The 20,067-nt window shown below is 38.0% G+C and overlaps 1 protein-coding gene across 6 annotated transcripts in view; it reads right to left on the reverse strand.

Annotated features, from left to right (window-relative positions):
- The window catches only part of MARK3 (microtubule affinity regulating kinase 3), a 128,362-nt gene that overhangs the window by 76,119 nt on the left and 32,176 nt on the right, over nucleotides 1-20,067 (reverse strand). For all 6 annotated transcript variants that reach the window (XM_020971220.2, XM_078150395.1, XM_020971218.2 and 3 more), the window contains one exon: nucleotides 8,460-8,513. In XM_020971220.2, coding sequence (XP_020826879.1) covers nucleotides 8,460-8,513 — 54 coding nt within the window. The remainder of the gene's footprint in view (nucleotides 1-8,459; nucleotides 8,514-20,067) is intronic.

Here is a 20,067-nt window from a genome sequence, read left to right on the forward strand (position 1 = left end):
TAATTACTGGATCAAGCCAGTCAAAAGAAATTTAGCTAGCTCTAGATGATTTGAGGGGGTGTGTGTGTGATATGAGGAACCCTGGACCACATTCAAACAATAACCAGAATTATTCTTAACAGACAAAAGGCATTTTTAATACAAATATGGTCCTGCCCTAAGCAAGTGACACAAAACAGGTTAAATTATAACTCAATCTCACCTGCCTATCCTGTGAATTCTTGTTTATATGTTGCCATGAATTTGCTACAGGCCTTCCTCAATCCCTCTTAACTTTTAAAGAATACCAGTTATTCTGTACAATCTCAAAAAGTACTGCCATACTCATCCCCTTTCCCACAGTATTTTATTGGTATAACAGCAAAATTGTAGATTAATAGATTATCAATGTTTTTATTGTATTAGCCTCCTTAGCTAAAAATCCTGAATTTTCTACTTAGCCAGGTCATCTTTTATTTCTTTGAAAATTGTTTTTATCATAGAAATTCTTATGTGTACTGGTAGGTTATTTAGATTATCAAATCTGCTAGTCAGCAAATATTTACATCAAGTTTTTACAGTTTTGAGGAGCAAATATTCATCTATTTTCTCTAAATTTTCAGTTTCTTGTCGTATAATTTAAAATAGCTGATTTTTAAAAATATTCTCTACATTTACTAAAAATTACCCCTTAAAGAAAATGAAAATGCTGGAGGTGATGTGAAAAAATGCATACAGTAATACACTACTGGTAGAGTTTTGAATGGGTCAACCATTCTGCAGAACTATTTGGAACTATGCCCAAAGGGCTACAAAACCATATACTATTTGACCCAGCAATACCACTACTAGGCCTGAATCACAAAGATATCAGAGAAAAAGAAAAAGGACCTATATGTACAAAAATATTTATAGCAGTTCTTTTTGTACTGGCGAAGAACTGGAAATTGAGGAGATGGCCCATCAATTAGGAAATGGCTGAACAAGTTGTGGGAGATGATTGTGATGGGATACTATTTTTTTTGGTGAGGCAACTGGGGTTAAGTGACTTGCTCAGAGTCACACAGCGAGTGAATGTTATGTGTCTGAGGCTGGATTTGAACTCAGGTGTTATATCCACTGCTCCACCTAGCTGCCCCAATGGAATACTATTTTGCTATGAGATGAAGGAGGTGATTTCAGAAAAACCTGGGAAAATTTAAATGAACTGATATAAAGTGAAGTGAACAGAACATCGTAAATAGTAACAGCAATACTGTACAATGATCAACTATGAAAGACTTAGTTACTCTCATGATTACAATGAACCACAAAAATTCCAAAGGAGGGGAAGCTAGGTGGCACAGGAAGACCTGAGTTCAAATCCAGCCTCAGACACTTAACACTTACTAGCTGTGTGACCCTGGGTGAGTCACTTAACCCCACTGCCTAGCCAAAAAAAAAAAAAGATCCAAAGGACTCATGATGAAAAATGTTATCCACCCTCCAGAGAGAGAGAACTGACAAAATCAAGAGTGCTGAATAAAGTATTTTTTCTCCCACTTTATTTTTCTTGCTTGGGAGCAGCAGTGCACAATATGGCTAACACAGCAACATGTTTTGCATCACTTCATATGTATAATGGGTATCAAACTGCTTGCCTTCTCAATAAGTGGGGTAGGGAAGGGGCTGGAGGGAGAAAATTTGGAACTCAAAAAATGAATGTTAAAAAAATTACTATTTTTCATTTTCAATTAGAAGAGAGCAAACATGGTAGCAAAAGGCTCTGAGTCCATGTCACATGAAGATTAGTTGAAGGAGCTATGAATATTAACAGTGGATGAGAGAGGAATATGATAGGTAACTTCAAGTACTAGATGGCAATTATATTAAAAGGCCCCAGAATGTTGTGCTTTTTGAGTGGTTTTGCCTTCTTTTCAGTTTTCTTGCTTCTCCCCTCTATGTTAGGCTATCAGCTGCCATTTCTAATGACTGTATGCATCCCTACTTGTAACAACCTCTTTTCCCCACTCTTAATTTATTGGAAGCCTGGAAACCAGATTAATAAAATTTATGAGAATTCAGGCTCATAAAAGGTCCTGAGCGGCTCCCTGATGAGTAAAGTCCATGAACTTTCATAGGGAATCTGTCACATCTACCTGGTTACTCAGAGGCTGATTTGCTTCTCTCCAGGTTCCTGGCTATATTCCAGCTGGGTAAAAGTTAGCAGACAACTACGGTGACAGATGACAGATTACTGGACTGTGAGAATAGGAGATAAGGGTAACATATATAACCTGAAATTCCTAAACCTTCATACCTAATTTTGGCTGTTCATTTTTAACTTTCTCCCCCTTCAAAATCTTTAAGGAGTTAAAAACAATGAAGATTAGTTGTTACTATTTTTTCCATACTTTCTGATGGAGATGTATAAGCAGTGAAATGGCCAAATGTTTTCCTCTATTTATAAGCCTAAATAAATCATACACCGGAGGATCATTTTAATAATGATCACAATGTACACAATGATCCAAAGACAAACAGGAGTAGAACTAATTTTAGATTTGCTCTAATTTTTCCATGGACAAACAGCTGAGGAAAAACTAGGTTTTCAGAAATCCTCAAATGAGTCCGACTCTTACCCATTTAAATACGTAGCTCCTTGGAGATTTTTCTAGGACGACAAATCAATAGTAAAGTTGCATTCTGCACCCATAACCTATTCTAACTCAAGTAACTTTGCTTGTAACTAAGAGTGTAGACACAAATGGAGGTTCCTATAAAGAAGCACTGTTTCAATTTTATTTTTTTCTTTCAAATCTTCTTGCAAAATTTAAATAAATAGTAACAAGTGATGTAAGTCTTTCCTCTCTTAATATTTACTAAAACAAGCCTGTTTTAATCTAATGCCCTTAGATCTAACACACCAAATCCAAAGTAGGCCAAAAATTATAAAGGAATTCATAAGAAATCTGACCAAAACTGTTACTCAATTTGGCAGAACAAAAAAAAAATGTTAATTATCCAATTTTAAGAAAGCATTATACTAATTTTTTATACTGGACATGTAATTTCATCAACATAGAGGGAGCTCCTGATGAGGACATTTACCAAAGTGGATTCTCTTGAACTGTGGTTTTGCTATTTTTTTTGGGGGGGGTCCAAATTCTTTCATTATATATTTCTTCTTAAGCACTCTAAGCAGGCTGAGTATGGCATGTAAATAAGTCAACACAAAATGCAGCTACTGAAAAATAATAAACTGGTATGACTTTTACTTCTAGTCACCTCTCAATGTTTTACAACAATTAAAGAATTTTTGTTCCTATTTATATTTATATATACATACATATGTGTGTGTATGTGTGTGTATACATACACACACACACACACACACACACACACACACACACACACACACACACATATATATATTTATTTATTTTTAATGAAAGAACAATCAATTTCACCAATGAGTTAAAGGAAAAGCTGTGATTCTTTTCCAAATTTGTATTTAGGAATTTATTTTTTTTGCTGCTATGCTGATGAAAATCAAAGTGTGGAGCTAGGGGTGTTTTAAGGTTGTTTTGTTTCCAATATCCAATGCTAATGTATCAAGAGCTGGCCCATTTCCAGTCCTCCTGATGAAAATCTGGCCAGTTGACGCTGATGGCTCTGGAGGAGAAAGTGAGGCTGATGACTCTGCAGAGCCCTCCCTCACTCAAATCAAAGTCATGTCATCATCTCTCTGATGTCATGGTCCTCTTCAAGAATGAAGGATAAATACACCATCTGTAAATGTTGCAATTACAAAGCAGAGATCTTTTTTGGTTTCATCATACATTTGCTCCTTGGGTTGGATGCTGGAAGATGAGGCACGTTCTGGTGGATGTAGGTGTACTACCTAGATGTCACCAAGGACAAAAAATTTATGATCTCCCCCTTGGTATACTATATTATTAACTGGAAATCCACTGGGCACCACAAAATATATGCAATTCCATGAGAGATGGAGTCTTCACAAACAGATCCTTCCTTATGACTTGTCTGTAAAATTTTCTGATAATGCTACAAATTTCATATGGCTTTTAGCAAAGCATTAAAGCTGTGATATATTCTCATCAGCTCATGTTCCCTTCCTATCCTTTTGGCTGTAAAGTGAGATCAGTTTGAAAGGTTCAAAATCAATACTTTCGTTTTCTTTCCTTATTCTATCAAACTTGTTCCACAGTAAACAACCAGACCATTTGACAGAGTTGGAGTCTTTGCTGTATAGATACTATGATTCCCAGAACTGAAAAATGGTTTACAAAAGATTTTGTGTTGGACAAAGTTCCAAACCCATCAGCTAACATTTCTGCCACTCCAGATATCTGGTCTTTGGGAAGAATGACCAATGATACCATGCAGATGCCACTGCCACTGGGTGCTTCCAGGCTCTTGATGAACTTTTTGCTCTTCTTGCTGATGTTCCTGTCAGCAGTGCTGCAACCTTCACACATTTTCTTGGCTCCTCCTTCCTAGTGACCGAATCTCAAGTGGCAGCAGAGAATTCCCTGACTTGCGGAAGCAAGTTAGGTCATGGGCTGCCTGTCTGGGTAGCTCTGATATGTAATCTTTTAAAAAAAAATTTATTTTCCCCCAGTTACACGTAAAAACAATTTTTAACAGTCGTTTATAAAACTTTTGAGTTCCAAATTCTCTCCCTTGTTCTTTCTCCACCCTCTTCTCATTGAGAAGGCAAGCAGTTCAATACAGCTTACACAGGTGTAGTTATGCAAAACATATCCATAATAGTCATGGTATGAAAGAAAACAGACCAAAAAACCCCCCTCAAGAACAACAAAGAAAGATTAAAAAAATATGCTTCAATCTGTATTCAGACACCATCAGTTCTTTCTCTGGGGATGGAGAGCATTTTTCATCATTAGTCCTTCAGAGTTGTCTTGGATTGTTGTATTGCTGGGAATAGCGAAGTCATTCATAGCTGATCGTCTTACGGTATTGCTGTTACTTTGTACTCAGTATATTTCACTTTGCATCAGCCCATACAAGTCTTTCCAGGTTTTTCTGAGAGCATCCTGCTCATCACTTCTTACAGTATAATAGTATTCCATCATAATCACATACCACAAGTTGTTCAGCCATTCTCCAATTGATGGGCATTCCCTCAATTTCCAATTCTTTGCCCCCAGAAATGAGCTGCTATAAATATTTTTGTGCATATAGGGTTTTTTCCTTTGTTTTTTAATCTCTTTTATGACACAGACCTAGTAGTGGTATTGCTAAGTCAAAGTGTATGCATGGTTTTATAGCCCTTTGGGCACAGTTCCAAACTGCTCTACAGAATGGCTGAATTAGTTCACGACTCCACCAACAGTGTATTAGTATCTCATTTTCCCCACATCCTCTCCAACATTTGTCATTCACCTTTTCTGTCCCATTAGCCAATCTAATAGATATGAGGTTCTGATATGTAATCTTTGAGAGCTGCTTAAGGAGCAGGTAGATGGTACAGTGGATAAAGCACTGGCCCTGAAGTCAGGAGGACCTAGGTTCAAATCTGGCACCAGATCAAACACCTGACACTAGCTGTGTGACCCTGGGAAAGTCACTTAACCCCAATTGCCTTAAAAAAAAAAGTTGCCTAGAGACTAAGAAGTTGAGTGACTTGCCCAGGGTCATGCAGTCAGTCTCTGTCAGAAAAAAGACTTGGGACACCCTCTCGTCTCTATTCCAGGGTCAGTTCTCTCCTCATTATGCCTCTTCATTTACACTAAATATCATCTAGAACCCTGAAGTGTAAAATTCACTTAAGTTTATTCATTCTTACAGATATTGTTTCTACATAATCTTAACATATAATGTACACGTGTGTACCCCTCTACTTCTACCTAGAGAGCCATACTTTGTTTATTTTTGTGAAGGGATCAGACCTCTGATCTCATACATATTTGAAGTTGTGAGTGAGGAACTTCTGATGCAAATCACCCTCTTCTCTACAGCCTACAATTTTAGAGTTCCCTTGGGTGCACTGAAAAAATTAAGTGACTTGGGTAGGACTTGAACACAGGTCTTCCTGACTCCAAGTCTAGCTCTATCTCCCCTGTATCATTTTTTAACAAAGAATTTTTTTTAAAAGAAAAAAAGGGAAAAAAGCAACTCTGCAAAACTAACCAATATTTCAAATAAGCCTGAAGGTGTATGTAATGTTTCATACCCATACTCTCCTACCACGTCAACACAGGAAGGGAGGTACATTTTCTCATCTCTTCTTCAGAGACAGCTTAATTAACTCCTCAGAAGTGAACTGAATTAGGGGCAGCTAGGTGGTGCAGAGGACAGAACTATGGGCTTGGAGTCAGGAGGACCTGAGTTCAAATCCGGCCTCAGACCCTTGACACCGTGTGACCCTGGATAAGTCACTTAACCTCGATTACCTCACCAAAAAGATAAAAAAAAAACTGAACTATTACTTGTTTCTCAAAGACAGGATAAAAACCAATAAAATAAAATTTAACAAGGCCCTGTGACATCTGAAAATAAGTCTTATTATATATCAAACTGGAAATGTAATTCAGAGAAGTCATCTTTTAACTACACACCCACCCACAAAAAAACAAACCGGGAAAATGCTACAACATAAGCCATTTGGCAAGACTAACATTTTTAATTAACTATTATTTTCAGAAGCACCAAGGACACTAATCAAAAGAAATTTCAGAAAGAGGATTTGGGTTTGGAATCCAAGCCATTCATCAATTCTCCCTTTAAAATATACCTCAAAACTTCTTTACCCGTTCTAGTCTGACCCCATTTCTTTACTAAGATAAACTTTCTTATTTATATGCTCAGTCCCAACCCCCTCCCATATCCTCCAGGAGCTCCGCAGAGCATTTCCTTAGCATCTTTCCACTTCAATCTTAGCAGTTACTGGCTCTTTCCTCAGAATACAAAAACCCTTAGGCTGACAGTGGCACAGCCATGATATGGAGGATCAGAGGCAACCCAGCTGGACTCTCTCAATATTATCCTCCAAACAAGTTTAAAATAATGCCTCAAATCAAATTTTGGAGTAGCAAAGCCAACAAAGGTCAGGATCAGACATTTTTCCAGCCTAAGAAAACTTAAGAGGTCAGCAGCAGTGGAAATCTGCCTGGGGCCTACACACATGGCAGCAGCAACAGTGGCAGCTTCAGGAGTTCTCAGCCCAGAGACTAGGTAAGGGGGTTGGACAACTGGTCAGAGATTACAGAGAACCCTTGGCTGGCACTGATTGGCAATTCTATTGTCCACATGCAGTTCTGGATCACATTTCCAGGGCAAAGAGGAGCTTTTATGTCACACAGTCACAAGGAAGCAGGGGTCCTGGTCACAGTTCCAAGGTAGATAGGAGCACTACCCCAAAACACTAAGCAGGCCAATGAGACTTTTAAAAATGCAGTGACCTCTATCATTCCTTTGCTCATTGAACCATTGTGGTTCAGCAGCATAGAGCTAGGATTATTACAATAGGAATAGGATACAAAAGTTAGATCTCTTCACTTTTATTCATTACCATTCTTCCCTTGAACATGGTCTAACAACTTGAAGACAGTAATGCTAAATAGTTTACATTTTTTAAGAGAGTCTTAATCTTAGATCCTTCAGTATATACATGTGAATAAAACATCTGACTTAAACTTATAATATCAGATTTAGAGCAGGAAGGGGCTTAGCAGCTGTCTACTCTGATTCTCTCACTTTACGAATGAGGAAACTAAGGCCTGAAGAGGGTAAGAAACTTATACAAAGTCACATAGGTAGTACAACAGATCCAAGGTCTGCACCAAGGTCCTCAGATTCTAAATCCAAAAACCCTTTCCACTGTCCAATGGTGCCTCTTCCCTTTTAATTCGTTAGATTTTTATTGCCTTTCTCAGTAAAAGTGGCCTATAAACATTATTCAAATTTCTAGTAGATTTCAATATTTTCTAAATTATAGGTTTACGGTAATTAAAAGCTTCAGCTTCAAGCATGGCAGATACTTTTTACACAGTCATCTCCATTTGAAAACTTCTTCATGTAGGGTAATAATGAAGTTGTAATACAGTCCTATGTCAATAATGCACCATGATGAGTTGATGACTTTTGGTACTAGAAGGATAGGTCTTCTGCTGAGTTGTACCAATTTTATGAGCTTCAAACATGGGCTCAGCTAAGTGTGCCTCAGAAGACTTTGCTTAACTAAGCAAAGTGAGGTTCATCATAGAAAGCTGGCTACCAAATGATTAACTTTTTGGCCTTTGCAACTCTTAAAAGTTTGAAATTTTAATAGATTTAAGAAATTTCTCACACAGACATTTCATGCTATCAAAGCACCTTGGAGAGAAAACAGTTGTGTTGCACTAACTATGAAAAGAATAAATATTAAAGAATTTAAGAAATAGAATGGGAAAAGAATGATGGTTAAAAAGCATAATTTTTTCCCCCAATAATGTTCACATGATAAACAGCCTTACCTTCTGTAGACTTGTTGGATTCAACTGAGTCTTATCAATTATTTTTATTGCAACCTAGTGGGGAAAAAAGAAAAATTATGAAGTTTAAGAATTTGTGCTTTAAAAGCATAGACTAACTAGCATGGTTAAAAATTCTAAAAATGCTTATTCCCCAAAAGGAACAAGCAAAAATTCAAGGAACTATAAAACACCAAACTTTGCTAACAATGATTCTCATTTGTGACAGTGCTGTTTTTAATCAAAACAAAAACATGCTTCTGTGGAAATTAATGTTTACAATAGTTTTAACAAAAAATATTCATTTATATTTCATACAATAATAACAGGTATATTTATAGGACAAATATCTTAAACACCACATACTAATATCAGAAAAGAGACATGAAACTATGTCACCCTAACTCTAAGACTCATTTTCATTATGCTACTATAAATCTCTTCCATATACATATTAAATAGGGAAAACTTTCATTCACAAATTCCAATTAAGAATTCTGCTGAGTTGGGCCTCTTGCCAAACTTTCACTAATGTTTTTTTCCTCTCCATTGAATTCAGCTATTTTACGAAAGGATACTGTACCTAATATTTCACCATGCTCCTTCAAGAGTTTACAAATTAGTTTATATTCTACAACAGTGTGCCCCTGGCTGCTACAGCTTTCTTCTTGGCAATTAAATAAAATATTCACTGATTTAATCTTAACACTCTTTCAGTATCCTCATTATGGTAATTTATTTATATTAGTTGAACTTGAATATGGAATTATTATAATCTGGATCTTTTCCTTCATCTAATTTCCCACCTTTCAGCATCAGTAAACCATGTACACAGGTATAGAGCTATTAAAATTGAAAATCTTATCTTTCTCTAATTTCCATTCTTTGTTTTAGTTTTGAATTGATTTTAGTTCTTGTCCTAACAAGTTTTTGATCTGACAATACACAGACAGATGATTCAAGAATGACTCACACATCCGTAAAGAATCACTTTCACACCTATTAAAATATAATCAATTTAACTTTTTGTGAGGTTATTCAGTGTTCCCATGTCTAGCACCTTCTAATTTTTTTCTTTATGAAAATATTCGTGGTATATTGGCAATGAGGTTTCTGTGTATTGTACAAGACTTTGGTCTCTCTCATTCCTTATTCCTGAATAACATTTTCCTTTTATAAAAATATTTTATTAATTACTTTTAGTGTTCATTTTTTAAAAAATTGAGTTCAGAATTCTCCCTTTCTTTAGTCCATCCCCCATCCACTGAGAAGGCCAGCAATTATATGATACATATGAAATCATGCAGAACACATTTCCCTATCAGCCACTGCAATATTTTTCAATGTTCTTTTCTATTTCCATCCTAACACTGAAGTCACAAAGTCAAAAAGTATACTTTGATTTAATCTGCAAGGTTTTGTTGAGTTTTCATAGAATTTCTCTACAACTTCAACTTCTGCAAAAAAGATGCTGGCACATAAGCTACAAATATTTTCATTTTTTTGCATATAGTTCTGAGTACTGCAAAAGAAGATGACCCCATGCATTGATGATTCTTTTTTTTTTCCCCAGGTTGGCATTTCAGTAGTATTGAGGTAAAAACAGAAGTACTGATAGGCATGATTAAGAATCAGACAAACATCCAAGGAACCAATCACCCAAATGAATGAGCTTATCTAAAATACCCCTTCCCAATTTGAATCATTAATAGTGCTGCTACTAAAACAATGATTCTGGATGACTTTGGATGCACTATAAAACCCACTCCAACTCTTTTCATCTGTCTCTCCAAGGAGGTAAAAGCCACTTCATTTAGTTACAGCTTTCTTCTGTCTTCTAGTTTCATTTATAACAAGAATCTCAAAATTGATAAAATTCAGTTCCTCCAATGAGCAAAGATCTACCATGTAAGAGAACAGCTAAATTAATGTTTACAAGTCATCTAAAAGTTGTGTGATTCTTACCACCCTATGCATTCTTTTCTCCCACTCTACAGCCATCACTACAGAAGAAAAAAGGAGGTTTCACCTCAAAGCCAGCAAATTGGCAATATATCAAAAGACCAAAACAGTCCACGTTGGGGAGTTGTAGAAAGACAGAGAAACTAATGCAATGTTGGTGAAGCTCTGAAACAGCACAACCATTATAGAAATCAATTGGAATCATGGAAATAAAGTAGCTAAAATGTCCATATGTTTTGACCCAGAGATTTCACTGCTGGCATATGCCTCAAGGAAGTCACTGACAAAAAGGCTCCATATATATCAAAATATGCATAGTAGCACTTTTTGTGGTAGCAAAGAATTGGAAACAAAGATGCCCACCATAGTATACTCTGAGTCAACAAAGAAAGGCCTGAAGACCCAGGGAAATGAACCTCAGAAGGCCAGTAAGAGTCTAACCCAGGAGGCAGAGACCAACACAGGAACCAAAGCAACATAGGTCAAGACCAAGCAGTGGACCAAACAAACCGTCCCAAAGCCTCCATTACGTGTACCCTTATTCCCATCCTTTCCTCTAACTGCTTCACTCTCACTAATCTTCAATTTCTCACTATCCAATGGCTACTTCCCTACTGACTAAAAACACACCCATGTTTCCCTCATCCTAAACACCGCCCACACCCCTAACTTGATCCATTTATTCTCACTAGTTCTCTACCTCCTCCCCCAAATGACTAAATTTCCTCAGAAAGCTGTCTCCTAAACCTTCTGTAGTTTGGTTTCTGACCACATCCTTCATCTGAAACTACTGTCTCTGAAGTTACAAATGACCTCTTAATTGCCAAACTTAGTGGCCTTTTCTCAATCTTGATCCTTCTTGACCCTTCTGCAGTCTTTGACACTTTGACACCTTTCTGCTGGATATTGTTACCTGTCTAGGATTTTGTTCCCCTGCTTCTGGTTCTCCTACTTGTCTGTTTACTCTCAGTCTTTTGTTGCTTCTTCCTCCAGGTCACGCCCACTAACCATGGGTGTGTTCCTAAGGCTCTATCCTGAGCTATCTTCTCTTTCCGTTCTAGACTATCTCACATGGTAACCTCATTAACTCCCATGGGTTCAATGAGCCTTAACCTGTCTCTTGACTTCTAGTTTCAAATCTCCAGCTGTCTATTTGACATCTCAAACTAGGCTCAATAGGTCTAAAATAAAACTCACTCCCCACCTCCCGCCCCCGCTTTCCAGCTTCTCTGTTACTGCTGAGGGCAGCACTACCATCTATCTTCTCAGTAACTCAGGCTTGCAACCTCCATATCATCCTCAACTCCTTTTTCAAACTGACACCACATACTCAAAACTCACAACACTGCTTGTACATACTTCCTGTCCAATCAAAAAGCCACCAGCCTGGACTACTGCAATAGCCTTCCTGTTTCAAGCTTCTCCCCACTCCAGTTGACACTGCTGCCCAAATGATTTTCCTAAAGTGCAGGTCTGACTACATTTATCTCCTACTCAAGAAATTCCAGTGGCTCCCACTGTCTAGGATCAAATACAGAATGCTCTGTTTGTCTTTTAAAGCCCTTCACAACCTGGTTCCTTTCTACATTTCTAATCTTCTTGTACTTTACTCTCCTCTGAGACCTCTACAGTGACGGTCTTCTTGCTGTTCCTTTTATGTAATCCACCATGCCTTTTCAATGGCTGTCCTCATGCCCAGAATGCTCTCCTTCCTTGTTTCTGCCTTCTAGTTTGTATTCTCTGCAACTTATCAGTACCATCACCATTGTCATCCACATCATCATCATCATCATCTACATTCATATGGCACTTTAAGGTTTGCAAAGTGATTTACAAATATTATCTCATTTGAGCCTCACAACAACCCTGGGAAGTAATATAATCATCCTCATTTTACAGATGAGGAAAATGAGGCAGACACAGGTCAAGTGACTTGCCCAGGGTCATACAGCTAGTAAGTATCTGAGGCAGGATTTGAACTCAGGTCTTTCCTGACTCCAGACCCTATCCACCACCTAGCTGCTTAAAACTGCCTAAAATGTGGTCTACACAACTGAATACAATACTCCAGATGGAATCTAATTAGGGAAGAGTATAAAACACATATCTCTGCCCTTGTTTTGAATACTACATCTTCAGTGCAGCCAAAGATTATATCAGCTTTTCACTGCCACTTCAAATTGCTGGCTTACATTAGGCTTGTAGACCCCAAAGTCTTTTTCAGATGATCTGCTATCCGGTCATGTCTCTCTCATCTTATACTTATCAAATTAATTGTTTAAACCCAACTACAAAGTTGTATGTTTATCCCTACTAAATTCCATCTTAATAGAGAAAACAGAAGATCAAAGATGTAAAGTGACTGCCTAAGTTCCTACATCAAGTTAGTGACATGGCCAACAAATGTCTCCCAACTCTTCACTATACTGTACTGCTTCTTTTATTATGTAATATTGTAAAAAATAATATTTATCTCTCCTTCCGGGTAACTCTCTGCTCCTACCCAAGCATCCAGGAAGTGTGCTCAAAATTCCTGCCATTAGTGAGTCATGGTACCTTGGGGCTGCAAGAAATTCAGGGAATCTTTCCAACAGTTCTGCTACCTGGCACAGGTAACATTTTAACCTATGAACGTGCATTAGGTCAGATTAGCTGGCTGTCACTCAGCACCCATTCCCAGAATCACAGACTTCTGAGCTGGAAGAAAGCCCAGAGGGCCATCTAGTCCAACCCATCCTATCCAGGAACCCCTTCTACCACATCTCTGACAAGTGATGATCCAGCCTCTACTTAAATGTCTCCAATGAGGGAGGAGACAACAGTCTATTCTACTTTCAGAGGGCTTCTAATCACTAGGAGGAATTTCTTCCTTTCTTTTTTTTTCTTTCTTTTTTCCTGCTTTTTGGTGAGGCAATTAGGGTTAAGCGATTTGCCCAGGGTCACACGGCTAGTAAGTTTCAGGTGTCTCAGGCAGCATTTGAACTCAGGCCCTCCTGACTCCAAGGTTGGAGTTCTATCTACTGCGCCACCTAGCCGCCCCTCTTTTTCTTCTTAACCATCTCCATTGAGGGGAACTCCACTATCTCCTGAAGCTATTGGTCCATTCCATTTTCTGACAGTTCCAGAAGGAACTAGAAGGAAGTTTACTCATTAATTCATTCTTTCAGGTCACTTTTTATCTTAGATTTTTTTTTAAATTTCTGTATTACAGATATTATAGATTCAGTATTTAATTATGTGTTAGGGTTAGCAGAGAATTTGTGATAAGGTCCCTATTGGCCCTAATATTAGGGAATGATCTTAGCCAAAAGACTGAGAATTGACCAACAAATACAAAGAAGAACAACCAGAATGATGAGAATTAGTTGGAAGTAAGTGAGGATGTTTAGCTTGGAAGAGGGGAAAATTCTGTTGGGACACATAAGTATCTGGACAGCCATCATATGGAAGAAATATTAGACTTGTTCTGCCTAGTCTTAGGGGAATTAGGAATAGTGTGTGTGTGTGTGTGTGTGTGTGTGTGTGTGTGTGTGTGTGTGTGTGTGTGTGTATGTGTGTGTGTGAAATAAGTAAAAATTTCCTAGCTATTAAGAGCTCACCAAAGTGGAATGGGCTGTGCTGCTTATTGGGAATGTTGTTGAGAGCATGTTCTTGTCCCATTAAGGGTTAGACTAGGTGGTCTCTGACATTTCTTCTAACTCTTGGATTTTAAGAACTGGCAGACCGCCAAAAGCAAAATGGGAAGGTTGAACTAGATCCCTAAGGTCTCAAGCTCTAAGGCATATAATCCTTACCCTAGAATGTGTGCACTGGGATTGTCCGCAGCACCTTCACAGAATTACAGAATTTGAGATTTGGAAGGGACTCATCAGCCACCTGGTTCATGTATTACTTTCATACAATAGTAAAATGATAAAGACAACAATAGCTAGCATTCATATAGCTCTTGAAGGTTTGTAAAGTGCTTAAAAAATATTGATCTCATTTTATCCTCACTTTATAGATGAGGAAATGGAGGCACAAAGACGTGAAGAGCAGGGACTGTCATTTGCCTTTCTTTGTATTCCCGGTGCTTAGCACAGAGCCTGTCACCTAGTAGACACTTAATAAATGTTTGACCGACTGGCTGACTTTGCCCAGAGTCATACAGCTAGTAAGGATCTGAGGCTGGATTTGAACTCAGGTCTTACTGCCTCCAGGACCAGCTGCACACATTGAAGGCCTCCAAGGAAGGAGACCCCCTCACCTCCTGAAGCAGCCCATTCCACCTTGAGATACCTCTAATAGTTAGGAAGTTCTTCCTGACATCAAGCTGAAATTTGTCTCTTTGCAACTTCTACCTATTGCTTCTGATTCTGTCCTCTGAGGCCAAACTGAATGAGACTAGTCCCACCTCCATATGATAGTCTTTCATGTGCTTGAAGACAGCTATCATGTCCCCTCTGAGCCTTCTCTGAGTCTGGCTAAACATGACCAGTTACTTCAACCAATCCTTACGTGATATGGTTTCCAGTATCTTTCTTAGTCAGTGAGGACTGGTAATGCCTTCCCTTTGAGATAATCCCCCACTTACACTGTACATATCTTGTACGTACATAGTTATTAGAATGTTGTTCTTCCATTAGCCTATGAGCTCACTGTGTGCAGAGACTGTGTTTTTGCCCTTCCTTTACACTCAGTGCTTAGCACAGAGCCTGGCACACAGTAAGAGCTTATTAAATCCTTGATGATATCTTCCCACAAGGATCTACATGCATGGTAGAAGAAATTAAGTGATTTAAAAAATAAAATAAAAAAGTAATGAACACTCTGCAGTAAAGACCTAGTGTGGGTTCCCCACTCCTAACCCAGAAGGAGAATAAACAGCTTAGAAAACAAAGTAATAAACCTTATCTAGGTTACAGAGAAAATTAGAATATACCTAACAGAATCAGAGACTACATGATACAGCAAGAAATACTAGAATAAAATAAAAAGAAAATAAGGTATCTGTTATCAAAAACAACTGATCAAGAAAAAAGGTCGAGAAGAGATGCTCAAAAATCACTGGACTTCCTGAAAACCAAGATTCAAAAAAGTCAAAATCCAGGATACTTTATTTCAAGAAATCATAAACGAAAATTACCCAGATCTACTAGAATCAGAAGCCAAGAACCCACTGATCACCTCCTGAAAGAAAGCCCCAAAGAAGTCCCAGAACTGTTACAGCCAAATTCAGAGTTGCCACAAGTACCAAATATCAAAACAGGATCACAGAAAACCAGCCAGCTTCTACCATAAATGAGAGTAAATCTTGGAGTACAATATTCTAAAAGGCAAAAAGATTTGCAACCAATAGTAACTCATCCTACACAAATTAAGTGATGTGCTACAGGAGGGAAATGCACTTTAGTCAACCAGAGGGCTTTTAAGCATTTCTGATTTAAAGTTCAGAGCTGAATAGTAACTCTGAAATACAAACACAAACGCAAGAGAAACCTAGAAAAATAAATTTGTTCAAACAGTTAGAAAGGATTGCACAATGCAATGCTAACATCCTAATGGGGGAGAAGAAATAACAATACCTTTAGAACCTTTGTAACATTATTTTCTACTTCTTCCTGTTCCTAAGTGTGGGCTTACTACTCCCAGGCCTGTCTTGGGACTTTTGGTCTATCTTCTAATTCTAGGTGATAATTAGCATTTCTAAGTACATCACTCCAAAATCCACATATGTAGCTCCTCTCCTGAGTTCCAGTCTGACATCACCAATTTCGTCCTGGACAGCTATACCTGAATGTCCCACAAGCATCTCAAACATAACATATTCAAAATGGAACTTACTAAACCAACTCCCTGGGCTACCTTTCCTGCTTTTATATTCTTCTAGTTGCTCACCTTTGAAACATTTTAACTTCTTCCTCTCCCTAACCCTCAAACCTAATTATTTGCCAAGTGTTGTCTATTCTACTTCCACATTTCTTTAAGCTTTCCCTTTCTCTCCAATTACGGGGCCACCACCCCCAGATCAGGCCCCTTCATCACCTCATGCCGAGGCTAAACTACGACCACTGTCTTCCCATTTCCAGGCTCTCTCTCCTCCCATACATCTTCTACAGGGCTAACATTTTAATCTTTCTAAAGCACACATATGACCTCTAGAATAAAATACAAACTCCTTTTGGCAATTAAAACCCTTCAAAATCCAGTCTACCTTTCAAGACTTATTTTACATTACTCTCCATTACTTTACGTTCAAACTAACTTGGCCTAACCACCACAGCAATAAATACAAATGTCATTCACAGAGTGCTTAAAAGTCTGCAAAATGTTTTATATGTTATAAATCAATCAATAACTATGTCATTAAGTATTACTATGTGCCAAACACTGTGCTAGGTACTAGGAATATAAATACAACAAAGGAAAGCAATGTTTACTCCAAAGCAGCTACTAAACAGGAAAGACAAGTCCACATATAAGTAATAGAGAATAAATTCAAATAGATACAAAGCAATTAAATATAAAGTAGTTTAAAAGAAAAAGTACCAGCAGTTGAGGAAATCAGGAGAGATTTCATGTGAAGAGGGGGAGAATAATGTTCAATGCAGTTAGAAGGAGAAATTAGAACTAGACTTCTTTTAAAAGATAAACAGAGGAGTTTATCAATCAATCATCACCAACTATTTACTGAGTCCCAGATATGTATCAGACATCATACATGGAGCTAGAGAAACAAATACAAAGAATGAAACAATTTTTTTCTTGTAAGGAGCTTAACATACTAACAGAAGAGACAAGTAAATATATGGCATAAATATAAATAGTAATACAAAGTACTGAAATCAGGAAACAGAATGGAAGGGAATATAAGAGGAAGGGAAGGGAAGGGAAGAAGGGAGACATTTGGCATAGCCAGGGCAAATCCACAGAAATAAGAGATAGAGCATCTTATATATGAGAAAGAGTCGACTCATTTGTACAGAGAGAGTAACGAAACTGGAAAGACTACTGGCAGGTGATGAAGAGCTTTAAAAGATAAAGGGAAGAGGTGGAGCCAAGAAAACAGAGTAAAGTAAAGGCAGGGACTTGCCTGAGCACTCCCCCAAACTCTTCCAAATATCTTTAAATAATGACTCTAATCAAATTCTAAAATATCAGAACTCACAAGAAGACTGAGTGAAATAATTTTTCCAGCCCAAGACAAGGTTGGCAGGAAAGCTGTGTTGCATCTGGGCGAGAGTGGAACATAGTCCAGCACAGGCCACAGCAGCACAGCCCTGGCCCTGGCAAACCAGGAGCAGGCCTTGAGAGCCAATGAATCAGCAGCAGCAATAGCTGCTTCCAGAGCTCTCAACCCACAGATGGTAAAGGGGTTGAACAACTGATCAGAAGAAGATTACATGGATCTCTTTGCTAGCACTGGGGCAGGACTCTGTTGCTTTGCCCATACCTGGATATGGGTCGCAGTCCTGGATGGCAGTCTCAGGGGGAAGAGGAGTACTAGCACATGCCAGCTTGCAGCTGCAGCAGAGGGGGGATGCTCCTCATAGTTCCAGCGTACAAAAGAGTGCTTGTGGTCATTCACAGACCAGACTACATGCCAGCAAAGTAGTAGACACCTCTCCTTAGATCACACACCGTGGAAGAATTGAGCACTTGAAGTATCACTGAAAACAGCTGCACAAACCCCTGAAGCTTGCAACAGTACACTCTCTACCCTGGAAGCTAAGCCCTACTTTAACAAAGTTAAAAGTCAAGTAATAGGCCAGGAAAATGAACAAACGGGGGAAAAACTCTTGACTATTAATAGTTATTATGGTGACAAGGAAGATCAAAAAACACACATTCAGAAGAAGACAACAAAGTCAAAGCTCCTACCTCCAAAACCTCCAAGAAAAACATGAATTGGTCTCAGATCACAGAAGAGCTCAAAAAGGATTTTGAAAATCAAGTGAGAGAGGTAGAGGAAAAATTGGGGAGAGAAATGAGAGTGATGCAAGAAAATCATGAAAAATGAATCAACAGCTTGATAAAAAAAATACTGAAGAAAATAATACCTTAAAAAACAATCTAGGCCAAACGGTAAAAGAGGTACAAAAATTGACTGAAGAATAAAACTCCTTAAAAAGTAGAATTGGCCAAATGGAAAAGGAGGTTCAAAAGCTCACTGAAGAAAATAATTCCTTAAAAAGTACAACTGAGCAAATGGAAGCTAATGACCTTATGAGAAATCAAGAAACAATAAAACAAAACCAAAAGAATGAAAAAATAGAAGACAATGTGAAACAGCTCACTGAAAAACAACTACCCTTGAAAACAGATCCAAGAGAGATAATCAAAAATTATTGAACTGCCTGAAAGCCATGATAAAAAAAAAGAGCCTAGACATCATCTTTTAAGAAATTATCAAAGAAATCTTCCCTGATGATCTAGAACCAGAGGGTAAAATAGAAATTGAGAGAATCCACTGATCACCTCCTGAAAGAGATCCCAAAAGGAAAACTCCTAGGAATGTTACAGCCAAATTCCAGAGCTCCAGGTGAAGGAGAAAACACTGCAAGCAGCCAGAAAGAAACAATTCAAGTATCATGGAACCATGGTTATGTTAACACAAGATTTAGCAGCTTCTACATTAAAGGACTGGAGGAATTGGAATATGATATTCTGGAGGGCAAAAGAGTTAAGATTACATCACCAATTCAGCAAAACTGAGTATAATCCTTCAGGGGAAAAACTGGACATTGGAAGTATCATCTTCCAATGCAGGAATGTAAATAGTTTAACCTTATTAAGTCCCTTATGATTTCCCTTTCCAATTTACCTTTTTATGTTTCTCTTGAGTCTTACATTTGAAAGTCAAATTTTCTATTCAACTTTTCATCAAGAATGCTTGAATGTACTCTATTTCATTGAATATAAAATTTTTCCCCTCAAGGATAATACTCAGTTTTGCTGGGTTGGTGATATGAGTTGAATATGAAGGGATGATAACCAAAAAAAAAAATTAAGGGATGAACGAGGAATACACTGAGAGAAAGGGAAAGAGAATGGGTATATTATCTCACATAAAAGAAGCAAGAAAGAGCTTTTACAGTGGAGGGGAAAGGGGGGGGTGGAGGTAAGGAAAAGTGCGTGAACCTTGCTCTCATCAGAACTGGCTCAAAAAGGAAATAACACAAAACACTCAAATGGGTATAGAAATCTATCTCACCCTACAGGAAAGTAGGAGGGGAAGGGGATAAGGGGTGGTGGTGAAAGAAGGGAAGGCAGATTGGGGAAAGCAGTAGTCCAAAGCAAAATGTTTTGAGGGACAGGGTGAAAGGAGAGAGAGAATAGAATAAAGGGGGGGGTGGGCGGGAAGAATGGGATGGAGGGAAGTAACAGTCAGCAATAATAATTGTGAAAAAAAAAATTTTTTGAAGCAAGTTTCTCTGATAAAGCCCTCATTTCTAAAACATATAGAGAACTGAGACAAATTTATATAAAAACAAAAGTCATTCCCCAGCTGATAAATGATCAAAAGATACAAACAGGTTTCAGATGACATAATCAAAGCTATCCATAGCCATATGAAAAAATGCTCTCACTATTGATTGGAGAAATGCAAATTAAAACAATTCTGAGGTACTATCTCATACTTACTAGATCTGCAGAGGGGATGTGGGAA

Source organism: Phascolarctos cinereus, unplaced genomic scaffold (genome assembly GCF_003287225.1).
Source record: "Phascolarctos cinereus isolate Bilbo 61053 unplaced genomic scaffold, phaCin_HiC Scaffold_2;HRSCAF=192, whole genome shotgun sequence".
Classification (NCBI taxonomy): domain Eukaryota; kingdom Metazoa; phylum Chordata; class Mammalia; order Diprotodontia; family Phascolarctidae; genus Phascolarctos; species Phascolarctos cinereus.